This window comes from Chenopodium album, chromosome 17 (assembly GCF_948465745.1).
Source record: "Chenopodium album chromosome 17, dcCheAlbu1.1, whole genome shotgun sequence".
Taxonomy (NCBI): Eukaryota; Viridiplantae; Streptophyta; class Magnoliopsida; order Caryophyllales; family Amaranthaceae; genus Chenopodium; species Chenopodium album.
The window spans coordinates 14340482-14366530 of record NC_137850.1 but is presented as its reverse complement, the minus strand read 5'-3'; the positions used below and the strand labels follow the sequence as shown (position 1 = coordinate 14366530).

General features: G+C 37.2%; 1 protein-coding gene across 1 annotated transcript; it reads right to left on the bottom strand.

The window, feature by feature from the left end:
• LOC145588691 (uncharacterized) lies at nt 1–25762 on the bottom strand. The gene is made up of 8 exons (XM_081645305.1): nt 25520–25762; nt 24453–24551; nt 4219–4468; nt 2460–4088; nt 2089–2324; nt 1669–1896; nt 643–1620; nt 1–564 (listed from the first exon to the last, which is right to left on the bottom strand). The coding sequence occupies exons 1-8, from the start codon at nt 25760–25762 to the stop codon at nt 1–3; spliced, it is 4227 nt and encodes a 1408-aa protein (XP_081501431.1).
• Between the last annotated feature and the right edge of the window lie 287 nt (nt 25763–26049).

Here is a 26049-nt window from a genome sequence, read left to right as displayed (position 1 = left end):
TCAAGCATCAATTGGTGTATCGGAGAGATAAATCGTCTCCAATTTGCCGATGAAAGCACCCTCGGTATATAGCTTTAAACGTTGTCCATTTACCTTGAATTTCGTGCCGTTTTCGCTAGCAACCTCCATGGCTCCATATGCTTTGACATCGGTGACTATGAAAGGCCCGGACCATCTAGACTTAAGCTTTCTAGGAAAGAGTCGAAGTCTTGAGTTATAAAGCAACACCTTGTCACCATTATTGAACTCTCGTTTTTGGATCATCTTATCGTGAAACTTCTTCGTTTGCTCCTTGTAGAGCCTATGATTCTTGTAAGAATCGAGCCGAATCTCATCTAGCTCGTTCAATTGAAGTAGTCTCGCTTCACCGGCCTTCTCTAGATCTAAATTAATCTCCTTGACGGCCGATTGTGAAAGGTATTCCATTTCGACCGGTAAATGACAAGCTTTGCCATACACCAACCGATACGGAGTTGTCCCTAACGGAGTCTTGTAAGCCGTTCGCAATGCCCACAATGTATCATTCAACTTCAATGACCAATCTTTGCGGGATTTGTTGACTACCTTTTCAAGGATTCTCTTAATTTATCGATTAGATACCTCAACTTGGCCGCTCGTTTGAGGATGATAGGCCAAACCAACCTTGTGAGTAAATCCAAGTTTCTTAAGAAGAGACTTGAAAGTTCGTTGATGGAAATGAGAACCACCGTCACTAATAACAACTCTTGGGACTCCGAAGCGTGGAAAGATGATCTTTTTGAATAGCTTCATAACGACCTTCGAATCATTAGTAGGCGACGCAATAGCTTCGACCCACTTGGTGACATAGTCGACGGCAACCAAAATGTACCGATTCCCACAAGAAGAGGGAAATGGTCCCATAAAATCAATGCTCCAGACATCAAAAGGCTCGACCTCAAGAATCCCATTTTGTGGCATATCTTGCCTCTTTGATATATTTCCTGTTCTTTGACACTCATCGCATGCATTGCAAAAGGCACGAGCATCCTTGAATAATGAGGGCCAAGAGAAACCACATTGAAGCACTCGGTAGGCAGTTGCAGTAGAACCAAGATGTCCACTAAAAGGTAGATTATGGCAATGATGAAGGACACCATGAGTATCCCAATTTGCTACACATCTTCGAAACATCCCATCAGAACACTTACGATACAAGTGAGGGTCATCCCAAAAGTACCGCTCGGCATCATGGTAGAACTTCTTGCGTTGTTGGTAAGTCAAATCCGGAGGATGTGAACCACCTACACAAAATTTAGCATAGTGAGCATACCATGGAGATACAGAAGAAACAGAGAATAAATTATCATCGGGGAAAGAGTCATTTATAGGGCTATTTGAAGTAGACTGAAATCTCAATCGAGAGAGGTGATCCGCAACAACGTTCTCGACACCCTTTTTATCTCGAATCTCTAAATCGAACTCTTGAAGGAGCAAAATCCATCGAATGAGCCTCGGTTTAGCCTCTTTCTTTGCTAGGAGATACTTCAGAGCGACATGGTCAGTGCAGACAATTACTTTCGAACCAATGAGGTAAGTTCGAAACTTGTCAAGAGCATACACAATAGCTAGGAGCTCTTTCTCAGTGGTGGCATAATTCATCTGAGCCTCATCCAAGGTTTTGCTAGCATAGTAAATGGCATGCAAAACCTTGTTCTTTCGTTGTCCAAGCACAGCTCCCACAGCATAGTCACTCGCATCACACATGATCTCGAACGGCAAATCCCAATCCGGAGGTTGTATGATTGGAGCAGTTATCAATGCCTCCTTAATCCTGTTAAAAGACTCCATACAAGCATCAGTAAACTCAAATGTGGCATCCTTAAGCAATAATTGAGTGAGGGGTTTTGCTATTTTCGAAAAATCTTTTATAAAACCCTGCATGACCAAGAAAACTTCTCACTCCCTTGACATTCACGGGAGGGGGAAGTTTCTCAATCACCTCAATTTTTGCTTTGTCAACTTGGATGCCACGATCGAAAATAAGATGACCAAGTACCACTCCTTCGTTGAGCATGAAGTGGCACTTTTCCCAATTCAAGACCAAATTGACGTCAGTACAACGTTTACCTTAGAAAGATTATGCAAGCATATATCAAAGTCAGAGCCATAAACACTGAAATCATCCATAAATACCTCCATGATGTTCTCAATGAAATCAGAGAAAATGGCCATCATACACCTTTGAAACGTCGCAGGGGCGTTACACAACCCAAATGGCATTATGCGATAAGAAAATGTACCATAGGGGCATGTGAACGTTGTCTTCTCTTGATCTTCCGGATGAATGGGAATCTGAAAGAAACCTGAATATCCATCCAAATAACAGAAAAAACTATGTTTTGCTAATCTTTCAAGCATTTGATCTATAAAAGGTAAGGGGAAGTGATCTTTCAAGGTGGTCGTATTCAACCTGCGATAATCGATACACATACGCCAACCTGTGACAAAACGAGTAGGAATTAGTTCATTCTTATCATTTTTAACAACAGGTGTCCCCCCTTTCTTAGGAACGACTTGTACCGGGCTCACCCACTTAGAATCTGAGATGGGGCAGATGATGCCCGCGTCAAGAAGTTTCATTACCTCTTTCCTCACCACCTCTTGCATATTAGGATTCAATCGACGTTGTGGTTGGATGCAAGGGCGATGATTCTCTTCCAAATTGATTCTATGCATACAAAAATTAGGACTTATCCCTGTAAGATCATCAATGCTATACTCGATTGCCTTTTTATGCATGCGAAGCACAGTCAAAAGCTTAGAAACTTGGCTATCATCGAGTTTAGCACTAATAATTATAGGGCATTCCTCATTATCATCAAGAAATGCATATATAAGATGAGAAGGCAAAGGTTTTAACTCTACATTTTTTTTTTGTGACTCAGAAGTAGAACAAATAGTTTCCATTACCTCAAACCCCTCAGTGTTAGGGGCATCCAAGTCACGAATCAAGGAGTCAATCTCTGCATCTCCTTCTCCCTCAGAGACCTCTAGGGTGAGAACAGCTTCTAATGGATCATTAGCTAACTCACGAGGCGTATCATCTCTCATAATCTCATCAAGCACATCAATCCTGCAACAAGTATTCTCAAGCATAGGCGACTTCATCGCATTGGTTAGATTAAATGTCACTGTATCATCACCAACAGACAAAGTAAGGGACCCAGACTTGACATCAATAACAGCACCTGCAGTACACAAGATAGGTCTACCTAAAATGATCGGGATATTACTATCCTCCTCCATATCCAAAACTACAAAGTCAACAGGAATAAAAAATTTCCCAACCCGAATGAGTACATCCTCCAAAACACCTAAAGGGTATTTTATAGAACAATCCGCCATTTGCAAAGTGATCTGTGTGCATTTTAAAGCTCCCATATTCAATCTATTACAAACAGAAAGAGGCATAACAGACACATTAGCACCTAAGTCACATAAGGCTTTATCAATGAAAAATGCACCTACATGACATGGGATGGAAAAACTACCAGGGTCCTTAAGCTTAGGTGGGGATTTATTTTGCAATATAGCACTACACTCTGCAGTTAGAGCAACTGTTTCTACACCACCAAAGTCTTTCTTCTTAGTAATCATTTCCTTTAAAAACTTGGCATACATTGGAACTTGAGAGACCAAATCAGTAAAAGGAACAGTTACCTCAAGGTTCTTGACCATAGTCAAGAACTTACCAAATTGTTGATCTACCTTGTTCTTTTGCATCCGATGTGGGAATGGTAGCTTTGGCTCGACGGATGGAGGCTCAGAACCTTTCTTTTCCTCTTTCTCAACCTCACTTGTTTTAGCCTTCCCATCCTTCGAGGTGTGAACATCATCCAAGGCCTTCTCTACAACCTCACTCCTCTCCTTCTCAAGATTTGCATCATCAATAGGCATTTGGGGCCCTTCATAGCTAACACCACTACGAGTAGCGATAGCATTGGCGGTCTCCTTAGGGACAGGCTGTCCTGGTAAGTGGCTAGGTTGCCTTCGGATATTGGTACCTGCGACTTGTGCGATTTGGTTCTCCAAATGCTTTGTTGTATTTTTCAACTCCTTGATGCTATCTTCAGTGTTTTACTTCATAGATGTCATCATTTTCATAAGGTCAGACATAGTCGGCTCTTGAGTGCTAGCATTTCCATGAGTAGGTTGTTGAGGTGGTCTATTGAAACCCGGAGGAGCATGATGAGAGACCCCTTGTTGATTGAGTGGAGGCACTTGAAACATATTGTTGAGGCTGAGGGTTCTGAGGCTGTGACCACTGTTGTTGAGGTTGAGGATTTTGAACATTGTTGCTTTTATATGAGAAATAGGGATGATTCCTCCAACCTGGATTGAATGTGTTAGAATATGGGTCATTTGGTTGCCTTTGTTGAAAGGCATTCACTTGCTCCATCTGATTGGTATCTTGAGAATTCTGAGCACATTGATATCCAAAGTGACCCTATATACCACACAATTCACAAAAAAAGTTAGTTTGCAGAGGTTGAGAAGACATAGCATTAACAGATACAAGAGAGGAGTCCTAAGTAGCCTGTAATGCATCAATCTTTGCAGTTAATTGAGCCATATGAGAGGTCAAGATTGAATATGCTTCAACTTCCATCCTCCCTTTCTTTGCTCACGTTCTTGGAGAAGAGAAATGATTGGCTGCAAGATTTGCAAGAAAATCATACCCTTCCTCGATCGTCTTGTCAAGGAACACACCACCTGCGGCAGAGTCAACAATACATTTAGTCTCGGGTTCTAGTCCGTTATAGAAAATACGAACAAGATTCCACTTCTCAAAATTATGATGCGGCATGATCGTTGAAGATCTAAGAATCTATCCCATGCTTCCCTAAGAGATTCCCCCGACTCTTGAGAAAATGTTGATATTTGATGTCAAATCTTTTCAGTTTTTTCAGGAGGGAAATACTCTTTGAGGAATGCTTGAGAAATTTTGCTCCACTCCATCTCCTTAACGGTATTCAACCATTTTTGAGCTTTATCGCGAAGGGAAAATCCGAACAACATCACTCTCAATTGATCTTGAGTGACTCCTTTATGATGAACAGTGGAGCACAATTGTTAAAATTGCTGCAAGTGATTAATTGGTTCGTCAGTAGGACGGCCGCTAAACTAATTTTGTTGGACCATACTAAGCAATGCGGGTTTAATTTCAAAGTTCTTTGAAGTGATTGCTGGCATTTTAAGACCCGTTGGAATGCCATCTTGGGATGGTACCCCGTAAGAATTAAGAGACCTATTATTAGTCATCTCTTTGCGTATGTCAGACTGTGTTGTAGAGCTCTTCTGTGAGTGGGTATTTTTCTGCTTCCCTTTCCCTTGTTTTTTGAGTTGCCTAAGGGTCTTGTCCAAGTCCGAATCCGTAGGGATCAAATCACCTGTTCGTTTTGACCTGAGCATAAAAAAAAAGAAAAGAAAGCAATGAGAATGTCCCAATTGAAACTAAAAGTTCCAATGGGACAATGGAAACAGTTCAAACAATCAAACTAAAACTAATAGAATCTAGCCGTCTCCCCGGCAACGGCGCCAAAAAATTGATGAATAAAAAGTTATACCGCAAGTGCATAGTGTCTGTTATTAGCAGAGACTTAGCAAATACGGGTCGAATCCCACAGGGACAGGTTCTATTAGTTTTTTCCCAATTATTATAAACTATTTCAACAAACGGAGAGTGATTTGATGATTAATTAACTAAAGAGTGACAATAATGAAAATAAGGTTGTTCACAGATAAATAAGGTTGTCCACCATGCTTATACCAAACCAAGAAATGCAAACAATCCATTAATAAACAAACTAGGTCGAATAATTAAAGCACTTGCTAATCCTACGGTCGGTAATTAACACTTACGAATTAACATATGTAGTTCGGTCGCTAACATAATCAAATTCGCCAATTGTAATTAAGCCTCTAAAAACATGATCTTTCAATTCTAATTTTTATTAGCTAAATAATTAACTCATGATATTGGCCAATTACATGAATCCAACAATAAAGCACAAATCAATTGGAATTATTCAAACCCTAATTCATAAATTTATAAATAATTAAGCACAAATAATCATGGTATAAACATGGCTTCCCTCACTTAACCCTAGAAAACGACTACTCACTCATAATTGAAATAAACAAAACAAAAGAGATAAATAAACTTGAATTCATAATTAATAAAATAAATAAAGAACGAAAGATTGAATGAAAATACCTCAATGATTGAATTAATGGAGAATGAAAAGCTAGGGTTCAACAATGGAGAGAAAAAAAACTAAGAAGCGTTTAATCTAGAAAATAAAGCCTCCAAAAAAGGAAAATAAAATCCTCTCAAGTATTTACATTAAAGCCTAATCCTAAGTAAAATAAAATAGATAAAATAAAATAAGGAAACAAAAATAACAAAGGTCGTCTTTTAATTGGTCGCGAGAATTACAATCGACGGAAAGCAAAATTCCTACACGCCAGACCCATCGCCCGATGGATGACCGATGGTCGAGTGGCTGTGGGCTGCGACGAAATTGATGCTCGACCATCGCCCGATGGTTTTCCAGCGGCCTAGGCAGATTCGAGGGGTCGTGTGCGCAGCTAAACCATCGCCCGATGGCTGGGCGCTTGCTGGCAGATTTGCAGGACCAAGTTTGGAAGGCTGTAACTCACAATCTAGGAATTGTATGAAGGCGTGCGACCTATCATTGGAAAGCTCTTCAAGTCTAGTTTCCAACCCAACTTGAATCACCTCAATCCGATCTTTAAAACGCGAGATATGGCTGAATCAATGCAAAAGGGTCCTTTTTGATACTTTGCAAGCCTTCGTTTTCCTTTGTTTCTAACTCAAATTCAATTCCGAAAAGTGCATATCGATCCTAGTGGATGCTATTTTCAATTCCCATGCATATAATCCTAGAGACAAAATCCACGAGCATAAATCCCTCGGTTAATGAACTCGATCCATCTATTTCCATTCAAAAATCATTCGAATCATCTCCAAACACTTCGAAAGCGTCCAAATGACTACGAAATCGCCTGAAACATTAAGAAATACACAAACGAAGCGTAATAGAGCGATATATGATGACTTATGCACATATGACCCTAAATCGACCAAAAAGACTAAGAAAAAGGTGTAAAAACTAACATAAACGTGCCTAAGAACTCTATATAAATATGATTCATCAAGCAGCCATTCTCCAAGTTGGGAAAAAGAGCAGGTGACTCATTGGGCCTAATACACACCAATGTATGCGGACCAATAAGCACATCTACAAGGAATGGTTATCAATATTTTTATTACCTTCACGGACGACTATAGTAGACATGGCAAACGGGTCATTCGGGTCGGGTCAATTCAAGTCGGGTCAGCAAATGTTCGGGTCGGGTCGATTTGGGTTTTGGGTTAAATTCGAGTCAGCACTTCGGGTCAAGTTCGGGTCTTGTCTGTTCGGGTTGGGTCAATTCGAGTCGGGTCAATTTTTAGGATTAATTTTCGGGTCAATTTTGGGTCGAGTCAATTCGGATCGGGTCTATTCGGGTCAAGTTTGTGTCGGGTCACCAAAATAAATTCACTTAAAAAAAATAGTTGGGAAAATAAAGTAAAGTTAAAAAAAAAAAACTACCTTCGTTTCAAATTTTTTATTAACTTTGGAGTCGACACGGACTCCTAGGCAAAAAATGAGAAATGGAGATTAAGAAAAGAGAGGGACATGTGATTAAGAAAAGAGAGAGAAATTTGGGATAAATTAATAATTAATTTACCACCTTCAATAACACCAGCCACACGCATCACCACCTTGACGCACCACCACCTTGATGCACCACCTAGTATCAGCCACCAACACTAGCCTCACGGACACCGCCCAACCACCACACATCCACTAGCCACCACACCCAAAACCTAAAACTCATCCCGTAGCCACCACACATACCCCCACACAAACCCGAAACCAACCCTGCTGCAACCATACAACCCAAAACCTAAAACCAAACCCAGAACCACAACACAACCACCCTGTAACGCTCCCACACTAACTCAAACCACTTACCTTTAGCCAACCCAAAAATCATCCCACATCCTTTAAAATCACCCACCACCGACACCAACCCTCATCGAAATACCCACCGACCCACATCGCCTTAAATCCGTTTGAAATTGGTGGTTCAACCACCACCATAACCGCGAACTATCATTGTCTATGGGTAGATCTTCACCACCCCAATGGTTTGACTTCGTGGGAGAGAGAGAAGGGGGTTAGATTGAAGGGTAGAGAAAGAAAATGGGTAATTGAAGAAGAAGTTGTTCAAGAATTGGGTTTGATTTTTCTAGAAAGATTCGATGATAGATGAATAATGAATATTATTCAAAGAACTGAAATATTTAGATTAATTTGGTTAGGGGAATTAATTAGATTTGGTGGAAATATTTAGATTGATTAAGTTGGATTATTATTTTGATTAAGTTTTGTTTTAAGTAACTAATTGAGTTTCTGAAAATTTTAGTAAGTGTATTTTAGTAAATTTATTTTAAAAACTTTATAAAAATGGAAAATTTTGGAATGTTGCAAAAAATGTGTAGCAGACATTTTTGGCAAAAGTTGCAAAAAATGTGAAACGGAGGTAGTAAAAAAAATCGTGAGTACCTATTACTTAGGAAAGAAAGAAGCCCTAAACTAAGTAATTCACCATTTCACCCTATTCACTTTAGGATTCGGGTCAATTAATTCGGGTTAAAATCGGGTCGGGTCACTTCGGATTTCGGGTCATTTTGGGTCGGGTCAAGTTCGGGTTTCGGGTCAGGTCATTCGGGTCGGGTCAATTCGGGTCATCGGGTCATGTTCGGGTCAACTCCATTTCGGGTCGGGTTCGGGTCGGGTTGGGTTAGTTCGGGTTCGGGTCATTTTCGGGTCAATGGTTTCGGGTCAACTTCCGGGTTACGGGTCGGGTCAGGATTGTCAGGTCTAGACTATAGTAGATATAGATATGTCTACCTTATGTCGAACAAATCTGAATCATTTGAGAAATTTGATGACCACTTGAAAGAACATGGTATTCTTTCAGAATTGACACCTCCAGGAACTCCACAATGGAACGGAGTATCCGAAAGGAGAAATCGAACCTTGCTAGACATAGTATGATCAACAATGGGTCTTAGTGATCTTCCTATCTCTTTCTAGGGACACGCACTTCTAACTGCAGCACTAACACTGAACCATGCTCCGTCAAAAGCTGTCAAAAAGACTCCATATGAATTATGGATGAAGAAACGTCCACGGTTGTCTTTTCTCAAGATTTGGGGATGCGAAGCATATGTCAAAAGACTAATTTCTGACAAACTTCACCCTTAATTTGACAAGTGTTTCTTTGTGGGATATCCAAAAGAATCCAAGGGGTATTACTTCTACAACAAATTCGAGAACAAAGTGTTTGTTGCTCGCGATGATGTCTTTTTGGAGAAAGAACATCTTTCCAAAATGACAAGTGGAAGGAAAATCGAACTCGATGAAGTTCGAGAGGACGAGCAACCAAGTTAAATTGGCAGTCAAAGTGCTCGAACTGCATCTGTTGACATTGGTCAAACTATTCAAAGTTAAACTGACAATGCAAATGCTCAATCCATTACCCTACGTAGGTCACAAAGGCCAAGGTCTCAACTTGATAGATATCTTGGTGTTGTATTAGCCGAGAATCAAGACATCCTAGTCATGGATGGAGATGACCCGGTAACCTACAAGCAAGTTATGACGAGTCCTGACTCTGCTAAATGGCAAGAAGCCATGAAATCTGAGATGGACTCTATGTTTGAAAATCAAGTATGGGACTTGGTTGATTTGCCCAAAGATTATATACCTATCGGTTGCAAATGGATTTTCAAGATAAAAACCGACAAAGATGGAAATGTATTTATATACAAAGCTAGACTGGTAGGAAAAGGTTACAGGCAAATTCATGGCGTTGATTATGATGAAACCTTTTCTCCAGTTGCAACGCTTAAGTCCGTTCGGATTATTATAGCAATTGCTGCCTATTACGATTACGAAATATGGCAGATGGACGTCAAAACCGCCTTCCTAAATGATATTTTGGAAGAAACTGTTTACATGACACAACCTGAAGGTTTTGTTGATCTAAGCAATGCTAGGAAGGTATGCAAGCTTAAGAAATCCATTTATGGGTTGAAGCAAGCAAGCAAAAGTTGGAATCTATGATTCGATGAAGCCATAAGCAACTTTGGTTTTATCAAGAATCCAGATGAGTCTTGTGTTTACTAGAAGGTTAGTGGGAGTGACATCGCCTTCCTCGTCTTATATGTCGATGACATATTGCTCATTGGAAACATCATTCTAATGTTAGAGTCTGTAAAGGCTTGGCTTGGAAAATGTTTTTCAATGAAAGACTTGGGAGACGCTCAATACATATTGGGCATCAAGATCTATAGGGATAGATCGAAGAGATTGATTGGATTGAGCAAAAGTACTTACATCGATAAGGTATTGGCATGATTTAATATGCAGGAGGCCAAGAGAGGTCACTTAACCATGTCACATGGCATAACCCTAAGCAAGAAGTAGTGTCCAAAGACACCTGATGAGCGAGAAAGGATGAATCAGGTTCCATATGCTTCGCTTATTGGACCGATCATATATGTCATGATATGTACTTGGCCGGATGTATCGTATGCTTTAAGTGCTACGAGCCGATACCAAGCAGACCAAGGAGAGGCGCATTGGACTGCGGCCAAGAATATTCTAAAGTTCCTGAAAAGGTACAAGGATAAATTCCTGGTCTATGGTGGGAGTAATGATTTGGTTGTTGAAGGTTACACCGACGCAATCGTCCAGACAGATAGAGACGACTTCAAGTCGCAGTAAGGATACATATTATGTCTAAATGGAGCTATTGCTCAGGCTAGAGAGCCAAGGAAACATCAAAAGGTCAAACATGTCAAGAGGCGATTTCGCATGACAAGGGAATGGAAATCCGAAGGTGAAATTAGAATTTGTAAGATTGGAACGAACGGCAATATAGCCGATCCTCTCATTAAACCTTTGCCTCAAGTGAAACACAACAAGCACGTTGAGGCAATGGGAATCAGGCAAGTTGGAGATTGGCTTTGATATCCCTAGTTTTGTGTTTTAATTAATTTAAGATATTTTAATGTAAAACACTATGTTGAACCATTCAATTTCTTGGGTAATTTTATGCAATTTTTATCACTTCATTTCTATTTAATTGTGGTTTAGAATTAAATAATGAGTCCATTCGATTTTAAGAATATTCAAAATAGGGTATTAAGACAATGTCTTGGATAAAGAAACACCTATTAAGTGAACGTTGAATATTATAATCGAAAATTATCCCTAATCCAGGTCATTTAAATGTTGGACGATTAATGACCACTTGAGATTAGTGTGTAGTATGATTTATAGCACCGTTTCTTGTGCTACAAGAACATGATTGTCATAAATTATTTGCACAGGTATTGGTTTAGAACCATACTGGATAGATATATGAGAATACTTCAAGAGATTAGAAATCGTCATAAGTATATTTCTCATTATGACTATCGGAACCTTTATCCTCGACCATGAGTATTGTAAGTTCTCTTGTTCGAGTACTACTCCGTTTTGATGTCTGTCAAACGTCTGCCGTACATGGGCATTATAACGGAAACACTCGGGCGACTAGGTCCTCTTAGTAAGAGAAGCTTATATTACAAGACTGGGAATGTCCCCCAATTGAATAAATATGGAACATGTCTTTGTTGGATACAAGGCCTCTCGATGAGCGAGACTGTGAAAATGCATGGCTGTGCTTAGATGAATTTTAGAAATCATCTGTTTATTGACAGTCAAACTCAGATATCAAGAAACACTTCTGGACGTAATAATGATGACGAATAATCTTGCCTTATAGTTCATGAAGAGACATTATAGGAAATAGGCTATACACTAAAGTCGCACTTGTCTGGAAGGACAAGTTGGAGATTGATAGGAATGGTGTCCTTCGAACAAGTGTATTATTCCGATAGAGGGTTCGGAATTATTAGAAAGATAATTATTCAGTGAGGTCAAGTGTTTGAAATGCCTAGCTGGAGGCCGCTTCCGATCAGTAATATTAATGTTTAATTAATATTACAACTTAATCTTTACTGAATCCTACAGGTCACACCCAATCAAGTAACCGATCCGTGACGACGAATTAATCCGAAAGGAATTAATCACTAGTAGAAAAATACATTTTGGCACCGAATTATTGACACCGGTTCTTAAAAATCATTGGAAAAAAATTAGGCGAATTTTAGTATAATTAAAATGGCACTGGTTCAAACCACCGGGGCCAAATTTGTAAATTGCCACCGGTTAAAACCGGTGGGAATTTAAAAAAAAAAACAACGCAGCCACTCCTCTTTCCTCTCTCACACTCTTTAATTATTTCGATCTTCTCCCTAGTACATATTTTCTCTCCACGCCAGCTTCCTTCCTTCCCACCGTAGCCACCACCACCGCAACCCTCGCGCAACCCCTCTATTACAGATCATCTCTCCAAGCTAGCTTCCCACCTTGAAAACCGACACTTCGACGGCGGTGACTGGTATTTTGAACGGCGATGTCGCTAATGGAGATTGGATGAGTTAAGAGCTGCTGCTTCTGGGTTTTCTTCAGAGAACATTGTTTCTGAACATGGTGAGAAAGCTCCTAATATTGTGTATCATGGGAAGCTCAATGATGGACGTTGGATCACCATCAAACGGCTTCATAGGTCTGCTTGGCCTACTACTCGGCAATTTTTGGTATTAACTAATAGCTATTTTTAGCAATTTTTGTTTATGGGTTTTAATATGTATTCTTGATTTTTGATGGGTTTTTGTTAAATTTGATTAATTAGGAGAAAATTGCTTATTTAGTATAGTTGGATGTTTGATTGGAATTTGATATAAAGCGTAGGAGGTTACTAAAATTTATTATGCCGCTCTGCATGCTATTTGACACGGATTTTCATTTCATAGCAATGGACACTAGTATATTCCAATTTATATGAGAAACATGCAAATTTTCAGAAAAGCTTCTTATTCCTATACTTAGATCCATATTCTAGTTAAATGTGTAACACCCCCAAATCTTCCTCTACGGAAATACTAGTATAATACGTTTAATTATACCGTAGAGATAGATTTAGGCGTATTACCGCCGCGTGATTACGCAAGGCTACTCAAAGCTTACTAAGTAAAAACCAATACTTTGTAGCGGAAACATCAGTACTCTTTCTTTTATTAATACTTATAAAAATAGTAACATTGTTATAAGTACTTAAAATAAAGATGAGACCAACATTCCTAAACTAGGTGAAGCAAATCCCAGTACTCTCATATGTTCATTCATGACTCCACCTGAATAGTTAACACTGCTTATCATTACGGTAAATAGGGCGAATCAAAACAAATAAGAAATACGGATTAACAAAATATGCTAAGTACGATAATTGCAAGATAATGTAAACTCAATTCATTTGCAAACATACTTTTAAAACCAATTCCAATGATTAATCCAATAATTCCAAAACTCATGATTCAAAAGCAATTCTTAATAATTTCAAAACAATTCCAATAACTCAATAAGTAAATAGAATTGATTTATAAAACCAATTTCTCTTTTTAAAAACCAATGATCTCAAGATACTCAAAAATAATACCAATAACTTAATAATTCAATAATAGTGATTATTAAAATCAATTTATTTAAAAAACCCAATTTCCTCTTTAAGTGTGCACACCCCCCAAGCTAGTCTCCTACTATTTCAAGGCTATTCTTGGAGAAAGTCTAGGTCATACAAAGTCTATAGTGTTCAATGAATCCGCATAGTGGGATTAATATAATAATCATGCTTGTAAAGCTTTTATAATAATAATTCAATAATTCTCATGAAATTTCTCTTTGAATAAAATCAACCTTTATTATAGTTTAAATCAAAACTCCTTTTGTATTTAATTCAATCAAGCTTTCAAAAACCCTTTTAAAAACTCTTTAAATTAATCCAACATACTCTTGAAAATCCAAATTCCTTTGAACATAATAAATAATTTCAAACCATTCAAAACATGATATTTAAAATAAATCCTTTTATTAAAAATAAATATTAAAATCAATTCCTCCAACCATACTTTATTTCATAAATCATAACTAAAATCAATTCAATTCAATCACTAATAAAATCATATAAAACATGCTATTCAAACCAATCACTTTCAAAAGTATCTAGCCACCTAAATGTACCTTGATTTCGAATATCAATCAATATTTCGCACTTTCAAAATTCAATCACGAATACACCTTGCAAATAACATAACCATAAGGTTATCACAATATAAACTCAAATCTAATGTGCATGGACTATAAAACTCTTTTAAAATAATACTTTAATATAAAATTATAACTTTGAAACAGGTATTTGTATTTTAGAAAATTAACCATGAAGAAGATAAAGGAATAGAATTAAAGAGAATTGAATTTCGTTGGAAAGACTAGGCAGAACTTGCAGAGGCCATAAATCCTTCAATATAACTCCGAATTGGGTGATTCTTGAGCCTAACCTTAAGGATTTTTTGAGAGGAACAATCTTTTGTAAACATTAATAGCCTAAAAACTGATCAAAAGTTCCTGAAAACTGGTTTCAAAGGTATACGGGCTGATTTGTGTAAAAAGAGGAGAAGAAAGTATGAAAAGGTTTAGGGAAAAGAAGAAGAATAAGAGAGAAGAAGAGAATTGAGTTTTGGTGTGAAAAATATGAGAGGTATGAGGGGGTATTTATAGGCTTAAGAATGAAAGAATTATGGTATGAGAATGTAGGAAGAATTATAGTAAAAAGTATTAAGGAAATTACTTGGAGAAGAGAGTTAAAGAATTATTGAAAGTTAAATATTAAGGTGATTAAGAATAATAGAATTAAGGAAAATGTGTTGTCATGAAAAATAATATGGCAAAAGAGATTACTTGGGGAATAATCAAGGATGAAATAAGGTAGGGAAATAAGATAATCAAATCTTTGTGAGATGGAAAATAAAATTAAGGAAAATAAGAGATTTTAAGGAGATAATTAAAATATACAATTTACCAAAATAAATCACCCAAAAATCCATCACGGTGGCCGAAAATTTGAGCTTTCCGGACATCTCTTTAGATATTTAGGGAATTAATTTACTAGTTTTAAGGAAATAATTGTGTAAATAATATATATTGTATAAAATAATTAATTAAGAAAATATCAATTATTCACTAAATAAATTCACTAAGAAAATCAGATTTTCTACACTTAAAAAATCCGAAAATCATAGCTTATTATTTAGGAAATTCGGACCTCCTAATTAAATAATTAAAATGTAATTTTCGCTTCGTTAAAATATCCGAAATATATATAAATAATCCGGGTTTTAAAATAAAATAAATGGATAATAAATTTTATCCAAAATCCAAAAATAATAATTGAGTTTTAAAATACTTTTGGCGCCAAAATTTAAATATCATTTTGGCTCCAAAATTCAAATAGTAAAATAAATTACTAAAATACCCTTTTAAGAGAATACTAATTAATTAATTAATTAGAAAATACGTTTCAACAATATGGGGTGTTACAAAATGTTTCTAGCCTGGTTAATTATGTTTTTACTTAGAGTGAAGCTTGTGTATTTATATTCTGGTGGATGTTCTTGTTATTTATCTTATCTAGTAAAAGAAGACCCTATGAGTGTGTCAAACTCTCATTATGGTAACATTCTTTTTTTTTTTTTTTTTTTTTTTTTTTTTTTTTTTGGCAGTGTAGATCTTACTTTATGTTCCATGGGATGGATGTGAACAAGCCGGAATCCATATTCAAATATTTACCTGTGCTTTCTTTTGTTGAAAGCTATATCTACCAGGTATGGAGATTATATTGTTGCCTTGTAACTAGCTTCTAAAGGAACTATATTGAACTAGTTAGGGGGCCATCTGCTTCTCTTCTAGGGATTTTCTGAAAAAAAAAAAAAAATCTTATCCTACTAAATTAAGGGCAAAAAAATTGCAAAGTAGCCTTGGAATATGTTTGTGTATAAAAATTATTGGATGAATGAATTAGCTCCCCAATATTTATTTTGCTGATTTTTTGCTTTTAATAGTTCAATTTCAATTAATTTTGGTAGTGTTGGCTTTAATAGCATATTTTTAAATATTTCCTTCTTGGGATGAAATTGGTTGTTGTATTGTAACTGAATCAGTGATGTGTTATTAAATGATTGTATTAGTTTGTGACCGAAATTTGAGTTCCTTTGATATTTCTAGCTTTAATTTTTGAGGTAGTGGTTATTGCTTTGTTGTTCAGATATGTTAGTGGTTCATCTTCTAGGGATGAAATTGGTTTGATTTTTCTAAAATTGGTTCAGCTAGTGGTAATTGTTGATTGACGAGGTTTGATTTTTATGGCATTTTGATTTGTTGTGATATTAGTTTTTGTTGATTGGAAGTGGTGTTTTTAGTTGGTTATTGCTTAGAATCCCATCCCCTACAGTATATATAAAATGAAAAAGGGTTATTAATGGCTATAGGGATTGAAGTAAGACAATTGGTTTCGTAATATAATGATATATGGATATAGATAAACTTATATAGGATCTTTAATTTGTATATTATCTGTTTAAACAAGGAAAGAAAATTCATGTATGTCCACTTGTTTAATAATTGAACTAACTGAACAGGAATTTCTCTTCTTTGCTGCTACTTCTATGCTGCTGTTCTGCTTTTGTGCTGCTGTTCTGCTACTGTTCTGCTACTTCATTATTTTTTTCCCAACTCTTGCTATAAGTGTATGGGCTTTGCTAGAACGTAGTGCATTTCAAAATTTAGTATGATAAAGACGACTTTGAATTAGGGGAAGTATGAATTGAAATGTATAAACTGAGTCTATATTTCTGGTGTGTTTTTTTATTTTTTTATTTTTTTTTTATTTTTTTATAGTACCTGTTAATTAGGCTTTAACTATTTTGTGCAATTAAAAGATATTCTTGCTGGTTTCGAACGATAAAATTATCAGAATTTGGGAGATTTTCTTTGCTAGTCATGACTGTCTATGACAATAAGGAATTGAGATAATGTATCATGAAGTAAATTTTCTTCTGGAAAGCTAGAACATCAGTACACTCTTCTGACTGTCAATTTACAATTTTTTCACTAGTAATGTTTATGATTGTGTGTTCAGATGCTGCCAATAAGCTTTGTTGGAGCACCTCTAGAAATGAAAAAGCGTCCCTGGAAGGAATTCATGCAGGCTTTGTATGAGAACCGTTTTTATTCTAGAAAAGATAAAGAGCTGGAGAAGTCTAAAACAGGTGATGACCTCTCTCTGGCAGAATGTAATCTAATCTAATGAAGCCTTGTGATGAGTGTCATTTATGGCACTCATATGGTAGCATTTTAGGACATTTTTTTTTTTATATTTAAAAGCTTTTATCTTCAAATAATGCTTTAGTTTTGATCTTTTATGATTTAGTTCCTTCATTCCCTTTACTTTGCAATTTCTTGCATTTTAATGCTATTTTCGTCTTTTCTTTTTTACTTGCTATATTTTCTTTCTTTTCAGGACTTTCTAGGCCTCGAGATTCATTTTGGAAGGCTTTCCAAGTCTTTTGGATGCTAGGGACAAGCTTTCGCATCTTTCCATTGACACATGTGCAAGTTAAGAGGCAAGCTTCCACTTTTGGCTTTGACGCTCTCGTGCATCACCATCATCGCATGTCTTGGTCATGAACGCGCAAAAATGAAGTTTTCAAGGCTGCCCTCCTCGCGGGCATCACATAAGAGCGTCGACAATAGGGATGCATGAGAGCGCTATGATCGAAGCTTCACGCAAACGGGCCACGAGCTAGCAACAAGGGGAGCCGCGCGCCGAGCGTGCAGTAGGGGTGCGCAAGCACAAACCCCCCTGTGCGCACGCACCATGGCTCCCCATACCCTTATCTATCCTTTGCTATATATACTTGAGACCTTTCTATTTTTGAAAAAAAAACTTGAGACTAGCTTAGGTTGAGAGCTTCTCTCTCTAGATCTAGGGTTAGTTTTAGGAGTTGATTTAAAGAGAGAAAGTGAGGAATTTCATTGGGGATTTGAGAGATTGAAGATTCAAGGTGACAATTGTATTGAATATCTCCATAACCAATCAATGAGGATTTCTAACTCTATCTCATTTTATTTCTTTGTTTAATTTTAAGTTTGTTTGATTTGATTTTGATGTTTGATTCTTGATTAGTGTAATTGTTCTCCATATTTTGTTGATTCTTGATTTCTTTAGTTGCTTGTTGATTAGATGATGATTCTTGAGTAGTCGTTTGGCTAGGAATTGGGTGAAACTTGTATGATTGATTGATTGTGATTAATTTGGGAATTATGTTGATTGATTGTTAAGATTAAAGTGATTAATTTAAGTTTGCATGTGTGTAATTTGATTAGGCCTTGAGAATTATGCTAGATTGCATTGCGATTTCTATTGATACGACCCATTGATTTAGGAATAGAAATTATCGATTGGTTTGGATTGTAATTCTCCTAATTTGTTATTCATAGTGAACCCTAGCTTAAGTATTAGGAGATACCTCTTTGATTTCAATTGATAGCTCTTATCATTAGTTTTCACAACCATTAATTGGCATATTCTTCTCTAATTGTTGCAATTGTCATGATTACTTGTTGACCCCCATTCCCTAGTGTTTTATTTGTTTGCTCGTTTGGTTTGGTAGTTGAATAGTGTTACCTATTTTACCCTTGACTTCGACCTAGCTTAGGCATTAATTGGAAATGCTTGAGCATAACTGTAGACACCTAATTGTGTCTCCCCAAAAAACCAAACCTAGTGATGAGTACCTTTCACGTCACTTGATTATCGAACGAGGTGAAGGTATGAAAAGTCTTGTGATGCGGTTGTTTTTAATAAAATAACTCTTCTTTCTATTTTCGAAAATGAACTCTATTTATAAAAATATCCAGTTCAATTTAGTTTGGTTCATGATAAGGGTCCAATAATGGTGTAGTTGGATTGGGCTCGAAAAGAGCTTTCCAACGATATATTATAAGCCCAATTCCGATGAATAATGAGGAAGTTGGCCAAAATACTAAATTGGGCCTGAAATGGTTTTATGGCCTAATGATCTAGTGGAGGGCCCATTAATATTCCTAAAATTATTAGGATTGATTTTAATCTTCTAGAATTATTTAAAAGGTTGTTTTGAGTTCTAATGGGATTAGGAATGATAATTATATCTTTTATGAAAATAAAGAATTCTGTTTGGATTAAAACAAGTGTTTTTAAAGAGACTAAATCTGATTTTCAAAGATAAGTATGGATGTTGATAATCGAGTTTAATTAGATTAAGGATTCCATACAAGTTTTTAGAAAACGCGTGAATCAGTGCGAAACGACAAGGCTGGCGCTGAACGACAAGGCTATCGCACAGCTACAGGTCTGTTGCATCGCGCTGGACTCTGTCGTTCTGCGACCGATGCAGTTTTACTTCTAATAGGATTAAGTCTTTTTCTGAACGTTTCCAGGCTATTTTCTCTATAAATAGGGTCGTATTTCCCCATTTTTATTGATTCATCAATCATCAACAATCATTCAATCATCTTTCTCTCTCTCAAGCAATAGCTTATTCTTTCTCTCTCTTTCTAAGCCTAACCTTTTTCCAACAAAATATCGCATTCACGAGTTCTAGACACACCTAGCCAAGCTCGAAGTTGCCTTCGCCCTGACGTGAAAGGTTGATAATTTCTGAGGGTTTGGTCCCAAATTCCTATTTCAATTATTTAAATTAATTGTTTGATTTAATATTTTCCTTGAAGTTACTAACTTGTGTATCGTTTTGATAGAAAGAGATACGAGGCATCGAAGTAAGTAATTGCTTAATTATTCTTTTGATATAGGAATCATCCTTAGATTATTTTAATTCCTAGTATCATGTTAGGATGTGTTTCTGATTCCTAGTATCATGTTTAGGGTATTAACTAATATTTTTAATATCATGTATATTTCTAGTATCATGCTTAGGTTGCTTCCTATTTCTTCTATCATGTTAGTATCATGTTAGGGATAAAGATTTGATTTTTATTGTTTAGTGACATGTTATGATTTGTTATTAATCATGTTACTATCATGCCTAGGGTCTTGCTAATATTATTATGCTTTCATGAGATTATGATGATGATGATTTGTTGTTATTATGTTGCTTGATATATTATTATTGGTATTGCTTGATCACGCCCTCTCTTGCAGGTTTAAAGGGAATTTGTACTTGTAATCACGTTTAATAAGATAATTAATAATCTTGTTTAGACTAATATGATTATAATTCAAGTGATTGCCAATAATAGTTTTGTTTGTGCATTAATATTCAACCAACATAGATAAACAGGTTAGGATTAATATATTGATTGTATGTTAGTCAGCAAGCACACATGAATATGAGAAGAATAAAGTAGAGGCCTATTTTTTGAGCAGGTTCAATCTCTTTTAGGTTGGATTTGTACCTTCATCCCCGAATATCCAGTCATGGTTCCAGACTATGGAGTTAGAAATCTCATGGATCATGAAGGGGTGTAACCTTCACCCTGTGAACGGTTTACAAGTTCATAAAACTTGTTGGCGACCCTTTTGCTCTAGCCTCCTTCCCTTTGGACGCCACCATACTTAAGTGTATGATTACAGTGGGGCTCAAGTGTGGGATGCTTGAGTTATTCCCTACATTTTTTGGCGACTCCACTGGGGAGGATTTCTATTTTAATTCCTAAAATTTATTTTGGCAATAATTTAGAATGAGTGGATGAGACTCGAAAAGTTCTAAGTATTCATGTGCGTAATTTTGATTGACATTATTGGCATATGCATAAAAAAGGTCCGCATTTGGAAAGACCATCCTTAATGCGTCAAAAACATAGGATTTTTACACGTAGGAAATTTGAGAAATATCTTTCACAACTAGGATCAAAATAACGCTGTGAAAAACAGGAAAATTCGAAGAATAGAAAGCTGCTGAGGCACGTAGGAACCGACGCTGAGAAAACAGAGCCTGTCGCAGGGCGACAGTAATGTCGCGTGGCGACAGAGTCATCTTCTAGCGACAGACTCTATTGTCTCGCGCTATGTTCTTCCAATACTGAGCCAGAAATCTGCCTTCTTGTTTCGACCAGTTCTATTACTGTTTGCTGAATTCTACTTCCTGATTGAGTTTTTCTCACTTTTCTGAACCCATATTTGTTCTACATATGGCCATAACCCTCTGGGAATTCACACTCCATCTACCCAATCGAACGCTAATGGCAACGAAGGGTACATCCGAGTTTGTGAATTCACCAAACCGTGGAAGCAAGTTTAACTTGCAGGGTCCCATCCACACGCCCCAACCCTTCCAAAGGTAAGGCTTCTGCGCGATGCATCTGGACTTATAACCACGGACCCTCTTTGACTAACCCTTAGCTTTGAACTTTAGAGAACTAGAGCCATGGTTACGTTGCAAACTCATTGCATCATATTGTGCTTACTTGACTACTTGTGCATCTCTTGTTTGTGTATATTTACTCTAACCGTTTATTTGGCTTGTGTTTGAGTTTAAATAAATTAATTAATGATTAAAGGACTTTTCTTAATTAATTAACCAATTAATATGAGTTTTTAAAGTCTAAATAAATTGATCGAACCTGACTTAATACGTCTATAGGAGTTTCCCTCTAAGCTAGAATACCGAAAACAGACCCAGAATGATATTTCAATTATGACGCTGAAGTTTGGTCTGTGGCGCGACATGTTAGTGTCAGGCGCGCCGCGACAGAGCTGGCGTATCGCTACAGTTCCGTCGTTTGAGCGATGGTCCAGTTTTCTGCTTGAATACTCACGCCGAGTCTGTTTAATCAATTTATTAATGTTATAAACCGTATTGAGTTCTTAATTGAGTCTAAGCACATAGTCCCATGGTCTAACACAAGAGTCGAATCATGTTACTTTCACTCACTTGTAAAGCACACACTTTATATGTATGTTACACCTTAACCATGTCTAGGGAGTCTTGTTTGTGCGTGTAATCCGTCATTTTTTTTAGAGGGGTAAGTCGAATATTAATCCTCCAAACATAACCATGTTGTTTGAACCCTTGTTTGAACCCTATACTTGATTCCCAAAAATATGCACCCTATTTTTGCACTTTTTCCTTTAAAACCAATAAAGTCAAAGTCAATTTGAGTCAAGTCATTAAAACAAATATGGTTAAATTTACAGTACTTGGTCAAGAAGAGAGGGACGATTAATCAAAAACAACACATTCGTTCAAGTTTTACTTTTCGATAAGCCCATCAGACACAGAAAAGGATCATACTAATGGCAACCCAACAAGAAGTTGATGAGTTTAGGAAAAACCTCATCAATTTGACCGAGATGATGAAGACCTTTGTTCTTCAAGTCAATGACCCTGCAAAACAACAACAAATGGAGCGAATGGAGGAAAGCTTGAGCAAGCTTTCCAATGACTATAAGTTTCAAGGGACTAGCTCACAAGGGGTCTTAGTGGACAAGGAACTTCTTCCGCAAAAGTTCAATGCCAATGACATCCCTAACTTTAAACCAACTGACAACCCCTACTTTCACCTAAGGGCCTTTGAAACCATAATGAACATCAAGGGGATTGACAGAAAAGTTTTCCACACTCCATTCTCACTATCTTTAGAGACCGTTTGCCAAGAATGGTTCAAGGAGAAAACCTCTTCTTGGGATGGCATAGTAAACGCTTTCAAAGATAGGTACAAGTGTAATGTCCAAGTCAAAACTGACCATAGAGAGCTTGAGATGTTGAAACAAAAAGAGAATGAAGGCTTTACTTCTTTCTTTAATAAGTGGAAGGAAACTTCCGCTAAAATGGTTGAGGTTCCTACTATGAAAGAATCTGTAAGGATGTTCATTAAGAATTTTCAGGAAAAGTACTCTAAGCATCTCAAATACCAAAGCAACTTGAATACTTTTAAGGCTGTCTATGATGTAGGGATCAACATTGAAGACGACCTTGCAAAGAAAAAAGCTGCTAACAACTCCAATAGTGGCTGGAAAGGAAAGAAGAGCGACAATCTTTCTTCTTTCAAAACCACTCACTCGAATAATGTTAGCACCTTTAATCTGAATGAGGTCCTTGCTATGAACAACCAAGGACAAAAGAAGCCATTTAGGAGAAATTTCACACCTATTGGCATGAGTTATGACATCGCATTTGATCGCCTACATGCAAAAGGTCTCATAACTCTTATTGGACCGTTTGGGGATCCACCAGTCGAAAGGAGGACAGCTTGTTGGAACCCAATGCACACTGCAAAACCATCAAGGTAGGGGCCATCCTATTGAGAATTGTTGGAAATTAAAGGAAGATATTCAAGACCTCATTGATAATAACAAGCTTCCATTACCTCCTGCAAGCATGAAGCCAAGTATCAATAATGCTCCACTTTCGGACTCCTTGGCTATTTCTAATGAAGAAGATCATGTCGATCCAACAACCCTCATTAAACCAATTGAAGGGACTCTTGCCATCGAAAAAGAGGAGGAAATCTTTTTTGATGTCAAGAAACACACTATAGGCGAATCGCCGGCCAGTAAAGAGGAGATATGTCACCTCATAAACACAATAAAAGAAGCAAGTGATACCTGTCGTGAACTCTTGGACCGTCTAAAAAGGGTTCAAAGTGAGAGTGATGTGGAAAAGGCAACGATTGCTAAGATTAGCGAGAGAAAATCATTTCCTCTTCAAGTGGTCGAAAAACCCAAAAGGAGCAACAAGTCTTACACTCCAATTGGGACCTATTATGCAAACATGTTTCAAAAGCTTTTCGAGATTGGGAAGATTAAACCTCTCGAGCCAAGACCTTTTGGATCGCTGAAAAAGGACGGACATATTCTATTGTCCATACCATCAATTTGGAGGACACACCATTGAACATTGCTTCAAGTTCAAGGATCTAGTCCAAGGACTAATTGATAGCAAGAAGTTAGTCCAAATAACTCCAGAGAAAGATCTAACATCAATGGAATTTGGGAAAGCGATGATGAGGATGTTTACCACAAAGATTTGGAAGAAACTCCATTCTCCACAATCTATCCATTAGACGATATTTGGGATGAAGAAGGCTCGCCCATAGATGTCCTCACGAGATTAGGGAGAATACAACCTCCCACTACAACACAACCCATTCCTACTACTCAACAAATTCCCATACCTATTATTGAAGACAATGATATTGTGAAACAACTCAAGAAGACTAAGGTCGAGATAAATGTATAGAAATTGCTAGCCACATCTCATGAGCATAAGTGGCAGTAATGGATGCTTTGGCTAAAGTAGGGATAGATTCTGAAACCACTCCTAAGGGGTTAGCTAATTTTCTCACGAGTGATCTTCCAAGTCCTATGAATCTAATCAACTTCTCCGACAAGGATCTACCTCCAGAAGGTGATAAACATAATAAGGCCTTAAACCTCAAAGTGATCTGTAAGAGAATGAATGTCCCAATGACTCTTATAGACAATGGGTCAACAATCAATGTTTGCCCACTTCGTACTTCGAGGATGCTAGGGATAAAAGATGAAGATTTGTCTCCATCTACACAAGGAATAAGGGCTTATGACAACACTCGTCGCCAAGCTCTTGAGACTATCACTATGAATGTCACGGAAGGTGTCATTGAACATGCTACTACTTTCCAAGTGGTAGATATCAAAGCTTCTTTAAACTTGTTGTTAGGACGCCCTTAGCCGTCCCTTCATCCCTTTATCAACAAGTGAAGGCCATAGTTGGAGGAATTCCTGTCATTATCGATGCTTTTACAATAAGAATTAAGGCAATTGATAAGCCAATTATAAATGTGGAGCACGATGAAAATGATGAAGACCTATGGGGCTTTAATGCAGAAGAGGTCTCTTTTATTGACGAAGATGAAATGACCCCTCTTCACTATGACCTCAATTCAAACATGATAGTTAATGGCATACTCCGAAATTAAGGACACTTTTCTTGAATGATTCTAGGAAAGAAGAAAAGAGTAGCAACACAAATGGGATCGCCTGGCCTTCCTAAATTAGATACTTTTAGACTTGGTTTTGAACCAAATAAAAAAGACTATAAGTAAGCCCGGGAAAAGATTAATGCACGGAGGAATGCTCGTACCCAAAAGAAAGCAATCCCAATGGACAAATATCCTCTCACTCTAAATGGTCAATTCATAAGAGAGGGTGAGGACTAACCTTGTTACGAATTTACTGAATCCTTTGTCAAAGATGGGATAAGATAACCTGGGTTCGAAATCTTCTTAGATTGCAATTTCTTGGATGATATCCCAACTCCTACCCATAAGGAGAAAGCATCTCAATGATTTGACTTTAATGTCATGGGATTACTCTTTGGCTACGAAAAAAACAAGCCTAAGCGCATTGATGACAATTCAGCGCTTATTCAAACAGTCTTGCAAAGCGAAGACTTTGATCCCACAAAATTCATTACTCCGGCAGAGGGATTAGTCCAAGGATGGAGAAAGGCCATAAAGGTGACTACGCCAAGTGGAAGAAGGATCTCCATAACGACAAGACAAGGACCAATGTTCGACGAGTCTGAGTCAGAGTCTAAATTCAAGTCTTCCTTAATCGAGTCCTCTACACCTTCTGTTGTATTATCTCCTTCTGTCCCTTCTACTTCAAAATCCATCCCTAAGATAGTTAGTAGTCAAGTCCCAACGGAAATATCTTTATTTGATGTAATGATTTCCGAATTTAATAATATGTCTTCTTCCGCTTACTCCTCGTGTCATTCCCTTAATCAAGATGATGAGCATTGCTTAGCTAACAATGAAAATGACAAAGAAATAATTAAAGCAATGGAAACACTTGAGAATATAACACCGGTAATTGAAGAGAATGAAACGATCGACATCTCAATAGATCCAACCATTAAAAGAGAAGTTAAAATTGGTTTAATGCTTAATAAAGAAGAAA

Bases quoted from the DNA above. Each gene is read 5' to 3' on its own strand.
- LOC145588691 (XM_081645305.1), bottom strand. From the start codon at position 25,762: ATGGATTTTGAAGTAGAAGGGACAGAAGGAGATAATACAACAGAAGGT. The intron at 4,469-24,452 runs GTGAGAAAATTA...TGTGGTATATAG, and splicing joins TAGGACTTGGAAGATCACTC to GGTCACTTTGGATATCAATG. The intron at 565-642 runs GTTGGTTTGGCC...ATCCTTGAAAAG, and splicing joins AACTTGGATTTACTCACAAG to GTAGTCAACAAATCCCGCAA.